Source organism: Lynx rufus, unplaced genomic scaffold (genome assembly GCF_022079265.1).
Source record: "Lynx rufus isolate CCGP_SWC_20201006 ecotype Redwood Valley unplaced genomic scaffold, mLynRuf1.p SCAF_12, whole genome shotgun sequence".
Lineage (NCBI taxonomy): Eukaryota > Metazoa > Chordata > Mammalia > Carnivora > Felidae > Lynx > Lynx rufus.
Window position 1 is genome coordinate 36,008,672 of NW_025814826.1, and position 20,955 is coordinate 36,029,626.

The 20,955-nt window shown below is 38.6% G+C and overlaps 1 protein-coding gene and 1 pseudogene across 8 annotated transcripts in view; one reads left to right on the forward strand and one right to left on the reverse strand.

Annotated features, from left to right (window-relative positions):
• WWP1 (WW domain containing E3 ubiquitin protein ligase 1) overlaps nt 1-20,955 on the forward strand; it is a 129,713-nt gene that overhangs the window by 58,134 nt on the left and 50,624 nt on the right. For all 8 annotated transcript variants that reach the window (XM_047074100.1, XM_047074097.1, XM_047074101.1 and 5 more), the window contains one exon: nt 1,729-1,913. In XM_047074100.1, the coding sequence (XP_046930056.1) occupies nt 1,729-1,913 (185 nt within the window). The remainder of the gene's footprint in view (nt 1-1,728; nt 1,914-20,955) is intronic.
• On the reverse strand, nt 16,652-20,781 carry LOC124507931 (60S ribosomal protein L6-like; annotated as a pseudogene).

Below are 20,955 nucleotides of genomic sequence, written 5' to 3' on the forward strand. Positions count from 1 at the left end.
CAAAAATGAACTACTGGGACCTCATCAAAATAAAAAGCTTCTGCACAGCAAAGGAAACAAATAGCAAAACTAAAAGGTAACCGACAGAATGGGAGAAGATGTTTGCAAACAACATACAAGATAAAGGGTTAGTAACCAAAATCTATAAAGAACTTAACAAACTCAACACGCAAAAAACAAATAATCCAGTGAAGAGATGGGCAAAAGACATGAATAGACACTTTTCCAAAGAAGACATCCAGATGGCCAACTGACACATGAAAAAATGCTCGATGTCACTCATCATCAGGGAAATATAAATAAAAACCGCCATGAGATACCACCTCACACCTGTCAGAATGGCTAACATTAACAACTCAGGCAACAACCGATGTTGGCAAGGATGTGGAGAAAGAGGATCTCTTTTGCACTGCCGGTGGGAACGCAAACTGGTGCAGCCATTCTGGAAAACAGGATGGAGGTTCCTCAACAAATTAAAAATAGAACTACCCTGTGACCCAGCAATTGCGCTACTAGGTATTTATCCAAGGGATACAGGTGTGCTGTTTTGAAGGGGCACACGTACCCCAGTGTTTATAGCAGCACTATCAACGATGGCCAAAGTATGGAATGAGCCCATATGTCCATTGACAGACAAATGGATAAAGAAGATGTGGTCTATATATATACAATGCAGTATTACCCAGCAATCAAAAAGAATGAAATCTTGCCATTTGCAACTACGTGAATGGAACCTAGAGGGTATTATGTTAAGCAAAATTAATCAGTCAGAGAAAAACAAATATCTTTTGACTTCACTCACATGAGGACTTTAAGATACAAAACGGATGACCATAAGGAAAGGGAAGCAAAGATAATATAAAAACAGGGAGGAGGACAAAACATGAGACTCTTAAATTTACAGAACAAACAGAGGGTTACTGGAGGGGTTGTGGGTGGGGGGTGGGCTAAATGGGTAAGGGGCATTAAGGAATCTCCTGAAATCGTTGTTGCACTATATACTAACTAACTTGGAAGTAAGTTAAAAAATAAATAAATTATTTAAAAAATTATAATGGATGGAATTGATTTTTAAAAGTTCCTTGAGCTTTTTGAAAATGCTTTTTAGAAATGCTTTTTAAAGAGCACTTTAAAGATTATTCTTAGATTAAATATTTAAATACATATATATATACACACACACACACACATTTTGTTGTTGTTGTTACGTTTATTTATTTTTGAGAGAGAAGCAGAGATAAAGGGGGACAGAGAATGAGAGGGGGAGGGTCAGAGAAAGAGAGAGATATCAGAATTCAAAGCAGGCGCCAGGCACAGAGCCTGACACGGGGCTCAAGCTCATGAACCATGAGATCATGACTTGAGCCAAAGTTGGACGCTTAACTGACTGAGCCACCCAGGAGCCCCTTAGACTTAAATATTTAAAGTGTACAACTTGATCATTACTTTGAGGGACTGAAATTATTTTGATTTAATATATTTATATATCTGAGTATATATATAGTTATCTGCTAGTGTGGATACACTTAGAACTGAAAGTAATTTAAACTTTAATGTAGTAAAAGCATGCTATATCTTGTGTTCATTACTCTTTCTACCTATCACTTTCTACCTATCACTTTGCTTGAGTACTAAGAATTTGGTAAATCTTTCTTATGACAATTCTGATGGAAAGTCACTTAATTGCACTTATTGAAGTAAAGCATCTTTTTTTTTCTTTTTTTTAAGGTTGGTTGTTGAAGGTACCAGTGGAATAGATAATCATACACCTACAAGCACTCTAGTTCAAAACTCATGCTGTTCATATGTAGTTAATGGAGACAACACACCTTCATCTCCGTCTCAGGTTGCTGCCAGACCCAAAAATACACCAGCTCCAAAACCACTCACATCTGAGCCTGCCAATGACACTGGTAAGTATGGTGATTTATGACTCATTGTTTAAATGGAAACTAAATTAAACTTTATCTATGCCTACACTTCTCTTACTGTACTATCTTTCTTAATCTTCAGTTATGCGATAGGACTCTAAAGATCTAAATAACTGAAGTCTTTCCTAATGTTTTGAATTTTTCTAGATTATTTAGGAGGATATTCCAAATATATATTTAGTTTAGAAATAACAATACATTTCATTGGGGCGCCTGGGCAACTCAGTTAGTTAAGCATCTAAATTTGGCTCAGGTCATGATCTCGCGGTCCATGAGTTTGAGCCCCACATCGGGCTCTGTGATGACAGCTCGGAGCCTGGAGCCTATTTCAGATTCTGTGTCTCCCTCTCTCTATGCCCCTGTCCCCACTCATGGTGCCTGCCTCTCTCTCTCTCTCTCTCTCTCTCTCTCTCTCTCTCTCTCTCTCTCAAAAATAAACATTAAAAAAATTAAAAAAAAATAACAATACATTTCACTAAGCGTGTACTTATAGATTCTTAGGCTTTATGCCACATGCAAAAAAAGTTCATTATATAATATTTCTAAAAGAACTTTTGTGAGTTTATTAATTTGTTAGTAATAAGTGGTTTCTTTTGGGGGTGGAGAGAGGAAGGGAGTGGGGGGGAGAGACAGAGGGAGAGAGGGAGGGAGGGAGAGAGGGAGAGAGAGAGACAGAATGAGAAAGAGAGAATGAATCCCAAGCAGGCTCCACACTATGAGTGCAGAGCCTGATGCAGGGCTCAAGCTCATGAACCATGAGATCATGACCTGAGCCAAAATCAAGAATCAGACACCTAACTGACTGAGCAACCCAGGTGCCCCAATAAATGGTTTCTTTAACCTGTCTTCAGTACACAAATAATTTATTTCTTTGTATTACAAGTTGTTAGAAAAATGTAGTTTGAGCTGATAGAGCTCTCAGAAAGTTCTATATTTTTCAGGAGTATTATTCCATTACAGAAGGAATGCCTATGGAAGATTTTTTTCTATAATCCTGTATTCCAATGGACTCAGCTGTAAAAATTCATAAGTAATTTTCTTGTTTCATCTTTATATATTCTTTTAGATGAATCTCTTCAAACTCAAACATCTTAAGGTTGATTATGTTTGGGAGCTAGAGTTTTAATACTGGTCTTTTATTTCCAGAGTCTATATTTTTTCCTGTGTTTTGTGTATCTATGGGAAAGTATTCAAAAGTAGAAAAAAGTAAAGAATCAATTCAGGAATTGAATGAAAATACATGGGATTATAGATAAGACAACTGTATATTTATACCCAGGATTGGAGGGAGACTTACTCTGCTCTATCTTGAGAGTTTTTGTAAACATGGGAATTGACCTCTGAATGTTTTTTGTTTTTTTTTAAATTTTTGTCTATTTTTGAAAGAGAGAGAGAGAGTGTGAGCACTGGAGGGGCAGAGAGAGAACTTGAAATAGGCTCCAGGCTCTGAGCTGTCAGCACACTACCCGATGCAGGGTCCAAACTCACAAACTATGAGATAGGACCTGTGCTGAAGTCAGACGCTTGCTGATTGAGCCACCCAGGTGCCCCTCTGAATTTTTTTGTTTAATATAATTTCTTGTCAAATTGGTTTCCATACAACACCCAGTGCTCATCCCAACAAGTGCCCTCCTCCTTGCCATCACCCACTTTCCCCTCTCCCCTACCCCCCATCTATCCTTAGTTTGTTCTCCATCCTTAAGAGTCTCTTATGGTTTGCCTCCCTCCTCTCTGTTACTTTTTCTCCCCCCCTTCCTCTCCCCCATGGTCTTCTGTTAAGTTTCTCAAGATCCACATATGAGTGAAAACATATGGTATCTGTCTTTCTCTGACCTATTTCACTTAGCATAAATCCTCCAATTCCATCCATGTTGCTGCAAATGGCCAGATTTCATTCTGTCTCATTGCCAAGTAGTATTCCATTGTATATATAAACCACATCTTCTTTATCCATTCGTCAGTTGATGGACATTTAGGCTCTTTCCGTCATTTGGCTATTGTTGAGAGTGCTGCTATAAACATTGGCGTACAAGTGCCCCTATGCATCAGCACTCCTGTATCCCTTGGGTAAATTCCTAGCAGTGTTACTGCTGGGTCTTAGGGTAGATCTATTTTTAATTTTTTGAGGAACCTCCACAGTTTTCCAGAGTGGCTGCACCAGTTTGCATTCCCACCAGCAGTGCAAAAGGGTTCCCGTTTCTCCACATCCTTGCCAGCATCTGTAGTCTCCTGATTTGTTCATTTTAGCCACTCTGACTGGCATGAAGTGATATCTGAGTGTGGTTGTGATTTGTATTTCCCTAATGAGGAGTGACGTTGAGCATCTTTTCATGTGCCTGTTGGCCATCTGGATGTCTTCTTTAGAGAATTGTCTATTCATGTCTTCTGCCCATTTCTTCACTGGATTATTTGTTTTTCGGGTGTGGAGTTTGGTGAGTTCTTTATAGATTTTGGATACTAGCCCTTTGTCTGATATGTCATTTGCAAATATCTTTTCCCATTCCGTTGGTTGCCTTTTAGTTTTGTTCATTGTTTCCTTTGCAGTGCAGAAGCTTTTTATCTTGAGGAGGTCCCAGTACTTCATTTTTGCTTTTAATTCTCTTGCCTTTGGAGATGTGTCAAGTAAGAAAGAGGTTTTTTTTCTGCTTTCTCCTCTAGGGTTTTGATGATTTCCTATCTCACATTCAGGTCCTTCATCCATTTTGAGTTTATTTTTGTGTATGGTGTAAGAAAGTGGTCTAGTTTCATTCTTCTGCATGTTGCTGTCCAGTTCTCCCAGCACCATTTGTTAAAGAGACTGTCTTTTTTCCACTGGATACTCTTTCCTGCTTTGTCAAAGGTTAGTTGGCCATACATTTGTGGGTCCAATTATGCGGTCTCTATTCTATTTCATTGGAATATGTGTCTGTTTCTGTGCCAGTACCATATTGTCCTGATGATTACAGCTTTGTAGTAGAGGCTAAAGTCTGGGATTGTCATGCCTCCCACTTTGGTTTTCTTCTTCAGTATTACTTTGGCTATTCGGGGTCTTTTATGGTTCTATACAAATTTTAGGATTATTTGTTCTAGCTTTGAGAAGAATGCTGGTGCAATTTTGATTGGGATTGTGTTGAATGTGTAGATTGCTTTGGGTAGTGTTGACATTTTAACAATATTCTTCCAATCCATGAGCATGGAATGTTTTTCCATTTCTTTGTATCTTCTTCAGTTTCCTTCATAAGCTTTCTATAGTTTTCAGCATACAGATCTTTTACATGTTTGGTTAGGTTTATTCCTAGGTATTTTATGGTTCTGTTGAAATTGAGAATGGGATCAATTTCTTTATTTGTCTTTCTGTTGCTTCATTATTGGTGTATAAAAATGCAAACGATTTTTGTACATTAATTTTCTACCCTTCAACTTGCTGAATTCATGTATCTGTTCTATCAGACTTTTGGTGGAATCTGTCAGGTTTTCCATGTAGGGTATCATGTCGTCTGCAAAAAGTGAAAGTTTGACTTCATCTTTGCCAGTTTTGATGCCTTTTATTTCGTTTTGTTGTCTGATTGCTGACACTAGGACTTCCAATACTATGTTAAACAACAGTGGTGAGAGTGGACATCCCTGTCGTGTTCTTGATCTCAGGGGGAAAGCTCTCAGTTTTTCCCCATGATATTAGCTGTGGGCTTTTCCTAAATGGCTTCTATGATGTTTAAGCATGCTCTTTCTATCCTGACTTTCTTGAGGGTTTTCATTAAGAAAGGGTGCTGCATTTTGTCAAATGCTTTTTCTGCATCTATTGACAGGACCAGACCATATGGTTCTTATTGTTTATTTTATTAACGTGATGTATCACATTGATTTGCGAATATTGAACCAGCCCTACAGCCCAAGAATGAATCCCACTTGATCATGGTGAATAATACTTTTTATATGCTGTTGAATTCGATTCGCTAGTATCTCGTTGAGATTTTTTTGCATCCATATTCATCAGGGATATTGGCCTGTAGTTCTCTTTTTTTGCTAGGTCTCTGTCTGATTTCGGAATCAAACTAATGCTGGCTTCATAGAATGAGTCTGGAAGTTTTCCTTCCCTTGTATTTTTTTTGGAACAGCTTGAGAAGGATAGGTATTAACTCTGCTTTAAATGTCTGGTAGAATTCCCCAGGGAAGCCATGTGGTCCAGGACTCTTATTTGTTGGGAGATTTTTGATAACTGATTCAATTTCTTCTCTAGTTAGGGTCTGTTAGTTTTGGTAGTGTGTGGGTGGTAGGAATTTGTCCATTTCTTCCATATTGTCCAGTGTGTTGGCATATAATTTTTCACAATATTACCTGATAATTGCTTGTATTTATGAGGGATTGGTTGTAATAATTCCATTTTCATTTGTGATTTTATCTATTTGGGTCCTCTCTCTTTTGAGAAGCATTGCTAGACGTTTATCAATTTTGTTTATTTTTTCAAAAAACCAACTCTTGGTTTCATTGATCTGCTCTACTGTTTTTTTAGATTCTATATTGTTTATTTCTGCTCTGATCTTTATTATTTCTCTTCTTCTGCTGGGTTTGGGGTATCTTGCTGTTCTGCTTCTATTTCCTTTAGGTGTACTGTTAGATTTTGTTTTTTGTTTTTTTTTTTAAATTTTTTTTTTTTCAACGTTTATTTATTTTTGGGACAGAGAGAGACAGAGCATGAACGGGGGAGGGGCAGAGAGAGAGGGAGACACAGAATGGGAAACAGGCTCCAGGCTCTGAGCCATCAGCCCAGAGCCCGACGCGGGGCTCGAACTCACGGACCGCGAGATCGTGACCTGGCTGAAGTCGGACGCTTAACCGACTGCGCCACCCAGGCGCCCCCTGTTAGATTTTGTATTTGGGATTTTTCTTGTTTCTTGAGATAGGCCTGGATTGCAGTGTATTTTCCTCTTAGGATTGCCTTTGCTGCATCCTAAAGGGTTTGGATTGTTGTGTTTTCATTTTCATTTGTTTCCATGTATTTTAATTTCTTCTCTAATTGCCTCATTGACCTGTTCATTCTTTTGTAAGGTGTTCTTTAACCTCCATGCTTTTGGAGGTTTTCCAGACTTTTTCATGTGGTTGTTTTCAAGTTTCATAGCATTGTGATCTAAAAGTGTGCATGGTATGATCTCAATTCTTTTATATTTATTGAGGGCTGTTTTGTGATCCAGTATATGATTTATCTTGGAGAATGTTCCATGTGCCCTTGAGAAGAAAGTATGTTCTTCTGCTTTGGGATGTAGAGTTCTAATTATGTGTGTCAAGTCCATCTGGTCCAACGTATCTTTCAGGATCTTTGTTTCTTTACTGGTTCTGTGTCTAGATGATCTGTCCATTGTTGTAAGTGGAGTATTAAGGTCCCCGGCAATTACCACATTCTTATCAATAAGATGCTTATGTTTGTGATTAATTGTTTTAAATATATGGGTGCTTCGAATTCGGTGCATAGACATTTATAATTGTTAGCTCTTCCTGATGAATAGACTATTATATAATGCCCTTCTTCATCTCTTGTTACAGCCTTTAATTTAAAGTCTAGTTTGTCTCATATAAGTATGGCTACTCCAGCTTTCTTTTGACTTCCAGTAGCATGATAGATAGTTCTCCATCCCCTCACTTTCAATCTGAAAGTGTCCTCAGGTCTAAAGTGAGTCCCTTGTAGACAGCAAATAGATGGGTCTTGTTTTTTTAATCTATTCTGATACTCTATGTCTTTTGATTGGAGCTTTTAGTACATTTACATTAATGTTATTATTGAAAGGTGTGGGTTTAGAGTCATTGTGTTATCTGTAGGTTTCATGCGTGTAGTGATGTCTCTGGTACTTTGTGGTCCTTGCAACATTTCACTCACAGAATCCCCCTTAGGATCTGTTGTAGTGCTGGTTTAGTGTGATGAATTCCTTCAGCTTTTGTTTGGGAAAATTTTTATCTCTCCTTCTATTCTGAATGACAGGCTTGCTGCATACTTTTCCTGTTCATCACATTGAACATTTCCTGCCATTCCTTTCTGGCCTGCCAAGTTTCAGTAGATATGTCTGCTACTACCCTTATGCTTCTACCTTTGTACGTTAAGGCCCATTTATTCCTACCTGCTTTCTGAATTCTCTCTTCATCCTTGTATTTTGCCAGTTTCACTATGATATGTCATGCAGAAGATCAATTCAGGTTACGTCTGAAGGGAGTTCTCTGTGCCTCTTGAATTTCAGTGTCTGTTTCCTTCCCCGGATTGGAGAAGTTCTCAGCTATGATTTGTTCAAGTACACCTTCAGCCCCTTTCTGTCTCTCTTCTTCATCTGGAATTCCTATGATACGTATATTGTTCCATTTGACTGCATCACCTAGTTCTCTAGTTTTCACCTCTTGATCCTGTATTTTTTTCTCTCTTTTTCTCAGCTTCCTCTTTTTCCATAATTTTATCTTCTAATTCACCTATTCTCCCCTCTGCCTTTTCAATCCACACTGTGACTGCCTCCATTTTATTTTACACTTCATTTATAGCATTTTTTAATTCATCATGACTATTTTTTAGTTCCTTGATCTCTGCAGTACTAGATTCTCTGCTGTCTTCTATGCCTTTTTCAAGCCCAGCAATTAATCTTATGACTATTATTTTAAGTTATTGTTCAGTTATATTGCTTATATCTGTTTTGATTAATTCTTTAGTTGTCACTTCTTCCTGGAATTTCTTTTGAGGGGAATTCTTTCATTTCATCATTTTGGCTAGTTTTCTGTTCCTTATGAATTTTAAAAGCTCGTTGTGCGCTCGGCACCTGTGAGCACTGCTATATTAAAGGGGGGGTCATACACTGTCCAGGGCCTGGCCCTTCAGGAGGTGTTTTTTTGGAGAGTGTTACTTGCTCTCTGTTGTTGTGACTTTGGTTATTTTATTTCTCTACTGCTAGTGATGTTTTGGACCCTCTACGAGGTGTGCTTTGATTTGTTCCTTGAAGTAGTCCTGTAAAGGAAAACAAACAGGAAACAAAGACACATAAACACACATACAGATAAAACAAACAGACAAAAAAACCCCACACAAACAAACATACAAACAAAAACAGTCCAAAAGCAAAAAAACAGAAACACCAGCTACAAGTAAAGAACAAGGTAGAGGCAGTGCTGATGGAGGAGCACATACAAAGAGAGAAATGACAGGGGCGGGGACAAAGAGAAAATAAACATTGACCGGGCAGAGAGACTAAATGACTTAATCCAGAGGTAGAGAAAGGAAAATAAAGAAGGAGGTGGCGGGGGTGGGGGGACAAAGATAAAGTGACCCAGGCAGAGAAAGTATATGGCTTGATTATTCCAGAGAGAAAGGAAAGTACAGAAGGAGATGTAGAACATGTATCAAGGGAATGCATTAAATATGTCTGCTTCAACAAACCAGCAACCAGAGCAACCAGCCTAGAGGAGGGAAGAGATAGGAAGGGAGAATATATCTAAATAAGAATTGTCCTAGAATTAAAGAATTGTCCTGGAATTAATCCAGGCTATGCAGCATCACTGGTCTGGATTATGGAGCCCTCTGGTTGCACAGCATGTATCTGGCTCCAGCAGATAAGCTGTTACCTGCACGGAGGGGCGTGGTTTGGTGTAGGCTGGTCCTACCTCCACTATCAGTCCCACCCCGGGACTGATCCCTGAGGTCCTGCCTTGGTGGTGATGATGGGGGGGAATGGCAATCCCCCAGTCTCTTCCCTGTGACCCAGTGGACTCCATTCCAGTTGTCCTCACTGTGCCACAGGCACAGACTGGGCGGTCCTTCTCGCTCCACCAACTCCCCTGGCCCAATGCTTGGCTAGGGTTCAAAGACCCGCTCCAGGCGCTCTGGCACTGAGGAAGTACCTCTCTGTGCAGCTTGATATGTGGTCCCGCCTGGCTTTGCCTGTGCTGCCGGACTTCAGGGAGGACCGCCTTTTCCTGCTGTGGACTGCGCTGCTGACCTTGCTGAGGTGCATGGGGGTGGTATACGCAGGCAGCAGACAGGCTTTGTTCTCTCCCAGCACACTCCAGGGAGGGGGCCGGTTTCTCCTTCTGCAGACTGCACCCTCGACCTAGCCACTGAGCCCCAGGGGGTGGAGGACGCAGGCAGGCTTTGTTCTATCGCACAGCCCTCCAGGGAGGGGTCCACTTTCTCCTGCGGACTGTGCCCCTGATCTACCACCGAACCCGGGGCTGGCTCCCCTCCTCCCCAGGTGCGTGAACAGGGAGATGGCCCCAGTCTGAAGAAAGCCCCACAGTTAGAGATAGGATCCCTCTCAGTCCCAGTCCTGGGACAAGAGACTGTATCTCTTGTCCAGATACAGTCCTACACTTCCCCAGCCATGCTTTCTCTTCCCTTCGTCTCTCAACAGAAGGGGATCTCTCCCCTCCGTGCCTACTCTGCGGGTTTTATTTCCCCCAGTTCACAATCACCCACCTGTCCTTTCTCAAGTTGCCCCATTTTCTTCCTGGTAGATTTCAGCCTCTTTTCCTCCCAGACTCTTGAGGCTTAAAGTCCTTTGGCTTCAGCACTTCTTTGTTTGACAGACGCGGGAAATATGGATCCCCCTACTTCTCTACCATGTTGGCCCATGAATCTGAATGGATTTTTAAATTTTAATTTGTTTATTAATGCCTTTTTTTTTTTTTTTTTTAAGATGGACTTAAAGATCCTGAGTGGTCACAATAAGTAGAACTCTTTGGTCATTAATTTAAGGTGGCTGGAAAATGAAGAGAAGAGAAATACATATAACAAGAGTGACATTAGTGAGGCAAATGCATTTATTTTCTGATTTCTGATCTGCTTTGTAGTAGGAACATTTGTTTCAGAGTTATTAGCAAAGCAGAAAAGGAAACATCACCTTACTTTATTTGGAACTGTGTCTAAATTAAGAACATACCAGTTAAAACAGCTACTGTTTCTGATATTCTATCTTTTATGGATTGTATGAAAAAACAGCATAGTGTGAGCAACATCCTCAATAATTCTAGGAGAGTAAATGTAATAGTGAGTTTCAGGGAACTGTGACTTATATCTATCCTAAATTAAATATTACGATTTTTAAAAATAGTCTGAGTACCTATAGAAAGGACCAATAATTTATTTTTTTAAGGTTTATTTATTTATTTTGAGAGAGAGAGAGAGAGAGAAAGAATGACCAGGGAAGGGCAGAAAGAGAGGGGGACAGAGGATGTGAAGCAGATTCCATTCCGATAGTGGAGAGCGTGATGCGTGGCCCAAACACAAAAACCGCGAGATCATGACCTGAGCTGAAGTTGGATGCTTAACTGACTGAACCACCCAGGCACCTCAGTAATTTATTTTTTAAAAATGTAAACACATAGAGGTACTTGGGAGGCTCAGTTGGCCTGACATGACTCTTGATTTCCCCTCTCCCTGGCTTGTGTATGCTCACTCTCTCTAAAAAAAAAAAAAAAAAAAAAAAAAAAATTCAAAAAATACATATCAACACATAGAAAAGTGGTTTATCTGAACCAGAGTTTTTCACAATGAAGCTTAAATCTATTGCTTTTTGGTCATGAATTTTTAAGTTATTAAGTAATTATCCATACCAAAAAATTTCAAGGAAATCCTAATTATTCATAAATTTGCATTATATTTTAATTTTCTTTAACATTTATTTATTTTTGAGAGAGAGAGAGACAGAGCACAAGCAGTGGATGGGCAGAGATTGAGGGTGACAGAATCCAAAGCAGGCTCCAGGCTCCGAGCTGCCAACACAGAGCCTGACGTGGGGCTTGAACTCACGAGCCATGAGATCGTGACCTGAGCCGAAGTCAGATGCTCAACTGAGCCGCCTGGGTGCCCCAAAATTTGCATTTTAAACAATATAACTTCCTTAACAACACTCCAAAGAAGTTGTGAAAAATAAAAATAACACTGTTATATAACCAGGATTGATTTGTTATATGGGATTATCATTACATTCAGAATGTAGTTCCAGTTCCATCATTTCTGAAATTAGATAAAAGGCCAATTTTTTTTTTAATTTTTTTTTAAAGGCCAATTATTTGTAAAGTTCAGTCCTGATTCATGAAAAGAATAAGAAGGATGAATGATCATTTCAGAAAGGCTTATACCGCCATTCTGTCTCATTCTTGTCATCATCCTCCATTTAAAATCTATGGAATTTGGCGAGTTAACTCTTCTTCCTAAAATATTTAGCTGTTTGAGTAGATTGGTGAAAGTGTCCATGGACCACTGGTTAGTTGCATGTTTTAATGTTTGGGTATATTCAGATGCTGGTGCAAAAGGGAGGAAGACTTACGGAGGCTTTTCAGAAATCTCAGAATCTCTTACACTCCATGGTTTCTCGGGTTCTCTATAGACTCTTCCATTGAGAACAAATACACTTCCCATGTTTTTTTTGTTTTTTGCCTTTTTGATATTTATTTTAGAGAGAGAGCATGAGCGGGAGAAGGGCAGAGAGAGCGAGGGAGACAGAGGATACAAAGTGGGCTCTGTGCTGACAGCAGAGAGCCCGATGCAGGGCTTGAACTCACTGTGAGATCATGACCTCAGACAAAGTTGGATGCTTAAACAACTGAGCCACCTAGATGCCCCACTTCCCACGTTCTTATTTATCCTTGCCCCAAATTTCAAGGTGAATACAAAACATATGAGGAACTAGAATTGAAGGCTCCATTGTAAGTAATTCCCATGACATTCACAGTAACTATTAGGAAACCTAGGCTAATCATAATAGCTAACATTTGTGCTATATATGTTGTAAACAGTGTATATCTATTTACTGATTGAACTTTCACCATAACTAATTGAAATAAATACCAATATCTTTCCCTTTTTCCCAAGAGGAACGGAAACACAGAGAGATCACAGCTAGGGAGTAGAAAAGCTGTAATTGACATCCAGTTATATCTCTCTGAGCTCTCTCTGCCTTCTGCTTCTCTGTTCACTTTGATGTGTGTGATTTTTATAGTGTCTCAAAGGTATACTGTTCAGCTTTTATACTTTGATAGACTTCAAATAATATTTCATCATCCAACTTAGCGATTGTGTTTTCACCTCCTCTGATAATTGTTGGCAACATCTGACAAAACAATCTGTCATCATTCTATTGGCCAGTTTAAAAAGGCTTCCAGAACCTACTCTGTTGGTAGTAACCACTCTGCCAGTGCCTTTAGTGTGATCTGTCATCCCTTGGTAGGAGGATGAATTCAGGTACTTTTCAAGGATTGGGATAATCTTTAAGGCCTTAGTACAAAAATGGTATTCCTTTTTCTAATCATGGAGTTTTAAAATCAGTTTTCATGTTACAGAGGGGATACGGATGGGAGTGTGCATATTCTGTTTATAACACATTACATATTTTTAGTCCCTTACCTACAATTCAGAATCCTAAAATCTTTAAAACCAAAGGTTTTTTGGTGAACTCCTTTGATGTCAAAGTGACTAGAACTGACTTAAATGTATTCACAGTTTATCATGCTTAGTGTGAGTATCTCTACATTTTGCCACAGAAATAGTATTGTGTTTAATTACAATGTGTAGCCCTCAAATCTGCTCAGTTATTAGTGTAACATACAGTTACACATGCCATATTACTTTTCTAAATTTCGAAAACTAATGGATTCTGGAACATACTTGACCCCAAGGATTTCAGACAAGGGATTATAGCCCTGTGCTAAGGAGTTTAAGACAAATGATTTCATTTCACCAGAGATAGTATCAATACAAGAAGGCTTTTTGGTGGGAATTTTTTTTCTCCCTCCCTTTAGATCAGGAGGCTCCATTTGAAGGGCACCTGGGTAGCTCAGTTGGTTGAGCATCCAATTTTTGATTTCGACTCAGGTCATGATTCCAGGGTTGTGGGATCAAGCCCCTGGTCGGGCTCTGCACTGAGCATGCTGCCTGGCTGCCTGCTTAAGATATTCATTCATTCTCTCTCTCTCTCTCTCTCTCTCTCTCTCTCTCTCCACCTCTCCCTCCAATATGCATTCTCTCTAAAATTAAAAAAAAAAGCTCCTTTGATAAGTTTAGTTCCTATAAATATTGATAGTTTTTTAAAGCTAAAATGGGAGGCAATCCTGGCATCTAATAGGACTAGGTTCAAATCCAGCTCTACTGTTTAATGTGTTAACTTTGTGATCTTAGACAAACTTAATATTCTCAAAATTTAGCTCCTCCATTTATAAAAAGAGGATAATCCTCAGTTAACCACCTGATAGGGTTGTTTCAAAGGTTAAATGAGATAATAAAAAACATCTACCATATTCCTTGGATGGTGATAGATATTTAAGAACAATACTGTTTTCTTCTCCACTTCCCACTATCTGTAACTTCCAGTGTGAAATGACTTTTTCTAACACATAATTATTCTTTTATTAATAGATCAGAGCTCTGTATGGTTTCAGGCAGAACTGATTTCACAAGTTTATTAGACTTTTGTTTATAGCTTTTTATTTTGAAATAATAGAAAGTTGCCAAGAAATGTATAGGGAGCTCTCCCTGTGTGAACATACAGTGTATAACTGCAGTACAATATAAAAATCAGGAAATTGGCGTTGACAAAATCTCCACTTTGCCTATTGTACCTGCACTGTGTGTGTGGTTTTATCATGTGTTGCTTCATGTAGCTGCTACTGTGATCAAGATACAGAACTATCCCATCATCAAAGCCTCCCTCGAACACTACCCCCTTTATAGCCACCCACTTACAAGTGTGAATTGACTTTAAAGAAACTTAAGATGCATATACACCAGCAGTTCTTCGTGTCACACCTTTTAATTTTATTTATTTACTTTGAAAGAGAGAGAGAGAGAGAGAGCAGGCTGGGGGAGGGGCAAAGAGGAGAGAGAGAATCCCAAGCAGGCTTTGCTGCCAGCGCAAAGAGCCTGATGTGGGGCTCGAACTCACGAACTGTGAGATCCTGAATGACCAGAGCCGAAATCCAAAGTTGGATGCTTAACCGACTGAGCCACCCAGGTGCCCCCATTCATGTCACACTTTTAAAAAGGAGTAAAAATGATACTCAAATCTTGAGTATTTCTGCCTTTTTCTGCCTTATTTGAACAGTTATAGTAAGGACAAATGTGTGGTGCTTTGAGATGTACATATCGTAAGTACAAGGAAAACTTCTCAAGGATTAAACATGAAAGTAGGGAGGTATGTCCTGTAACTTAAATGTCATAATGGCTGAAAGTAAGGGTTTGGATACATTCATTAAGAAACCAAGTCTGTGGGCGTGGTCTTATATCTGTAGAGAAGAAAAATGCTTTGCATAAACTTCTAATTTCCCACCTGTTACACATTTCAAATACTAGCTTACGTGTAATTCTCCATATTCTTTCACGAGCAAGGAGCCTATGATTCTGACCTCCCTCTCTCTCTGCCTTCCCTCTTTGTCTTTTTTGTTAGTTTGTCCTTTCACTCATCCTTATACCATTTGTTAACAGATGTTTGTATTGCAGCTACTGTAGACAGATGTTTATTTTGCAGGACTCTGCCTGGTGGCTGGGTATGCACACATCAGAGTTTCTCAACTTCACACTGTTGACATGGTGGGCCAGATAATCCTTTGTTGTGGGTGGCTGTCCAGTGTATTGTATATTCCTGACCTGTACCCACTAGATGCCAGTAACATCTCCCTTTCCCCTGGCTGTGACAACCAAACATAGCTCCAGATGTTGCTAACTGTCTTTGAAGTGGGGGGCAAATTTGTGTCCAGTTGAGAACCACTGACGTGTATCAGTAATAATCTCTAATCAAAGATATGCCGTCCTACCCCACTCAGAATTTCCCATTATTAACATCTTGCATTACTGTGTTACATTTGTTAGAATTAATGAACCAGTATAAATACATTATTGTTAACTATAGTCCATAGTTGACATCAAGGCTCACTCTTTGTGTTTTATGGGTCCTGTGAGATTTAAGAAATTCATGTTGTCATGGACCCAACATTACAGTATCCTACAGAATTGTTTTACCACTCTCCAAATCCCCTGTGCTCCATCTATTTATCCTTTACCCCACACTCCTAACAACCACTGATCTTTTTGCTGTCTCTGTAGTTTGGCCTCTATAGTTGGAATCTTCTTTCACTTAGCAATATGCATTTAAGGCTCCTCCATGTCTTTTTATGGCTTGACGTCTCATTTCTGATACTGTCAAATAATATTCCATTGTATGAATGAATGTACCCCAATTTTCTTACCCATCTTGGTTGCTTCCATTTTTGCCATTATGAATACAGCTGATATAAACATTGATGTGCAGGTTTTTGTGTGGACGTAAGATTTCAACTTAACTGGATTGAAAACCGGGACTGCTTTATTATATAATAAGAGTATGGTTATTTTTGTAAGAAACTGTTCAAACTGTCTTCCAAAGTGGCTGGACCCTTTTGTTTTCCCACCATCAATAATGAGAATTTCTCATGCTCTGCTTCCTTACCAGTATTTTTACCAGTTAATTATTATTACTTTTTTTTGCAGTGCTGAATCTTCCCATCCAGAGATATTTTATGTGTCTCTCGATTCATTCCGTGTTTTAAAATGTCTCTTAAAAATGTTTTTTAGTTTTGTTTAGATAAGTCTTGAGTGTAATTTTGATGTTGAACTTCTATCTGGTCGTTGAGCTAATACATTTTGGTCAAATTAATTGGGTACTAACAGCTTTTCAGTTGATTCTTGTGAGTGTTCTTTTTTTATTATTATTTTTTTTAATGGATCAGTTATTAGGGTCTTTTTAAGAAATTTAGAACACCAAATTGTGAGGGTGAACTCCATTTGTGAGAGAAAACACAGAACGGATATAGTCCCGAAGCTAAGGGACAGCTTTGATTTGTGGGAGCATTTGCGAGTCCGCAGCTTTCTGATCAACTCTGTGCTGTTCTGTAATCTCATATTTCCCTTTCTCCGTGTTGAAGATCTCACCTTCCTGGTGTCTGGGTTTACTCAGCTGCTGCTTCTTGAAGTAAGCATCAGTGAGATGTTTTGGGATTTTCACACTGCTGATACCAGTTTTGGAGGAGGTGGCAATGACAGATTTCTGGTGTGTTCTACGCAGAGGAAGTCGATGGAGGGCCAGAGGTCCGATCACAAGTAGCAAGCCACTGCTCAGTCACTTCAGGAAAACCACCCTCTTGCCTCTGTGGAGCACAGTGAAGGTGATCAAAATGAACCCAGGAGTGATGCTAGCTTGCAGTTTCCTCACATGCTGACTGAAAGGGTTGTTGTTGTTTTTTGCCGTGGCTCAATAGCTTTCCAGGAACATCTTCAGTAGGATAATACCTAGGCACTTTGTGAATTTTAACCACTCGGGTACCACCATTCCTGTTACCACCAACTGGTTTTGTGACAGTAGCAAGAACCTTCTCCTTTTTCTTTTCAACTCTGTATTTAGCTGCTGAATACTTCTTCCTCTTGTACATGGCCTTTCATAGCTGATCAGGTATATCTGCCAATTCCTTTGCCTAGGCCAGGGTTTTGGCTGCAGTGGGGCTTCCTGTTCTTTGGCATTTTAGCCCTGAGGTTACTCTTCTTAACCTTGCACTAGTCTGACCTTCTTGGCTTTGATTTTTTTTCTCCTTAGTATTTGGCTTCTCGGCTTTTTTTGCCTGCCATCTTGCAAGATGGGTCAGAGATCCTGTCGAGTGTTCTAAATAAACTTATCCTCTGTGAGTGAGCATTTTATTGCCAGTATTTTTCACTTCTTGTCTTAATGCATCGTCAAAGTAATCAGCAGTATTGGAGTGGTGGTTGTGATCTTCCTTGTTTTGTTCCTGACTTTAATTTGTTCCTGACCTTAATAGAAATTCTTCTAATATTTTATAGTTAATATACGATGCTTACTGTGGGTTTCTGATAATCTAGACTATTTATTTTTCTTGATTCCTCTTATCAAGTGTTTTATCAAGGTTTTATTGAATTCTTTTTGGTTTGTATTGAAAATAGTCATGGCTTTTATCTTTTAATATGTTAGCATAGTCAATTTCCTAACATAATATCCTAATATTGAACCATCTTAGAATTTATTGAGTTTCAACTTTAGGGTTAACTTACCCTTACAAGAGTAAACTAAGAAACTCCTTTTTACTCCTTGTTACTTTAAATAACATTGAGAGTGATCTGTTCATTGAAGGCTTCATAGGATTTTCTCAGAACACTAAGTGAGCCTTGTGCCCTTTGGTGGAGTGGTATGATCTTTTATCACCTTTTCAATTTCTACTCTGATGAGTCCTTTCTTTCTTATTTTATTTTTAAAGATTTTATTTTTAAGTAATCTCTACATCCAATGTGGGGTTTGAACTCAACCCCAAGATCAAGAGTCACATGCTCCACTGACTGAGCCAACCACGTGCCCCATGATGAGCCTTTTCAATTTTTCTTTCTCTTGACTTGGATTAGTTAATATGGTTCAGACTTACAAAGTTGTATGTGGCATTCCTAATGTTATTCATATTATATATTCTTTATAAAACTTGGAAAGGTATATTTCATGGTTTCTCCATCTTACTGGTAAGAATTCATCTGAAGCATTTGTTAAAAATACAGATTCCCAAACCTTCCTTAGAGATTTCCCCTAGAGATTCAGTAAATCTAGAATGGGAACTGAGATCTATACTTCCAACAAGATCCCAACAGGATCCCATTTCTTATCAGTAAGTTTGGAAATTCTGATCTGTTTTATTGGTTTTTAAATTCCTTCTACCATTGCCCCCCACCCCCAATGGACCCTCAGCTCTGGAATTGAGTGCTGAGCTCATTTATTGCCATTCTTTCTTATATTCGTGGATACTTGTCCAGTAGCCTTTGATACAAGTGTTTTCATTGCCATTAATTTCCCTAAAGTCTATAATTTCATTATTTCCTCTTTAACTCAATAATTATTTAGTTTATCTTCTAAGCATATTGATTGTGAATTGGGGGAGAGTACTATCATTTTTATGGACATAAAAGTATCCGTTTTCTGGGGCATCTGGGTGGCTTAGTGAGTTAAGTGTCTGACTCTTGATCTCACCTCAGGTCGTGGTCTCACAATTTGTGAGATTGAGACCCACATTGGGCTCTGTACTGACAGCTTGGAGCTTGCTTAGGATTCTCTCTCTCTTTCTCTCTCTCTCTCTCTCTCTCTCTCTCTCTCTCTCTGTCCATTCCTAACTTGCACATGCATGCATTCTCTCTCTCTCTTTCTCTCTCTCTCTCTCAAAATAAATAAACATTTAAAAAGAAAGTTACCAGTTTCCTCACCAGTAAAGTGGAGATAATGCTGGTGTCTGTCTCAGCATAGTTCTGTGAAGATTATTACATAAGATAACCCTTAAAAAGTGTTTAACAGATTCTGCCAGACTTTCAGTAAACATTTTAATAAGTTGTATTTTGTATTGCTTGTTTCTAGTTTTATTGCATTGTAATTAGAATGTGGCCTCCTTATTATATAATTGAAGATTTTCCTTTGGTCTTTTATATTGGTTTTCTAAAAATTCTCAGCGTGTTTGGATGGAATATGTATATAGTAGAAACTCAAAGCTACCTCTCTGTAATTTAAGTCAGATATATTGTGTTATTAAATTTTTCATATAGTTAATATTTCTACTGATGCTCTTTAATCTGCATAGTTTTGGGAGAGGTATGTTCAGTTCATTTCTTCCTCTGTGATTTGTCTTTAATTTATTGATTCAACAAATATTTATTGTGTTCATATGCAAAGCATTTCTAACAGTTGGGAAATGCAAGAGTGACAAAGTTTTTGTACCATTCTGAACTTAAAGAAATGAAAACAAATAAAATGATTTCAGAACATGAGAAATAAAACAGGTTAGGGTGTGGTGGAAACAACAGTAAATAAGGTACTCAAGCACTGCCTCAAGTACATTCTGAAGTTATAATTGGGCATGCACTCTAAATGATAAGAAGCCAGTCATGAGATATTAGGAGGCCACAGGAACAGCAAGTGCACATCCCTTAAGTGGGAAGGAGTTTGCTATTCAGGGAACAGAAGGAAGGCCATCGTGAGAAGTCAGGCATAACTGTGGAGCAGATTAACGTAGTCATTGTCATAGGCTGTGGTAAAAGAGTTTGGAATTTATTCTGGTGGTGATGGGAATCCACTGATGTGTTTAATTAGGGGAATGAAAAAATCTTATATGTTGTGAAAAAGATTACTCTGAGCCGTCATTTGGAGAATAGCTTGTAGCTGGACATGAGAAAAAGCAGCAGACTAAAATTAGGAGGCTGTTGATAGTAGTAAAAGCAAGAAACGATGGACCAGAAGGTAGTGGTACAGATGGAGAGAAGAGCTGAGAGCACTCACCTGCTGTTGAATTATTGTAGGAGAGGAGTTTTTGCCTTGAACAACTGAACAGTGCTCTTTAATATCTCATTTTACTCCTAACAGTTCGTTTTTGTGTGCTGTGTTTTAGTATGCAAAAGATTTATGACTTTTTTCTTGGACTGGATTATCTTATCTCAGTTATTCCTCTTTTCCCATTTAGTGTTCTTTTGCTTTGAAAAGACTGCTGCTAACTAAGCTTTTTTGTTTTTGGAAATTAATTTCTGCACTATTGAAGAGTAAATATTAAATGAGGTAATTATTTAAGTGAGCATTATATAGGAGACACCAGAAGTTAGCCTCTCTATGCACATTCTTTTTTCATTTCACTGTGTTATCTAATAGTATTTAGTACAGGCTAACTGTAAATACTTTATTTCTTTTATGTGTTTTTTTTCCCCAAAGCCATTCTCTTCCTCATATTTAGACAGTACTTGACTCATTCTCTTATTATTTTGTGCTTACCATTCAATTCCTTTTAATAGTACACTTTCCACTATTTAAGTCTTCCCTCTGAAGATGCCATTACCTTTAATTAGGTCTCCCTTCCCCATTTCAATTAGAACGTTATGTGGAATTTTCTAATACGTTTTACTCAATAATCTATGTCTCTTTCCAGTTTTAATTTGACTTCACTTTAATAGTGACACATAATTGAAATGCTTTGATCACATTTAAAATGAACATTAAGGGGCTCCTTGGTGGCTCAGTCGGTTAAGCATCCGACT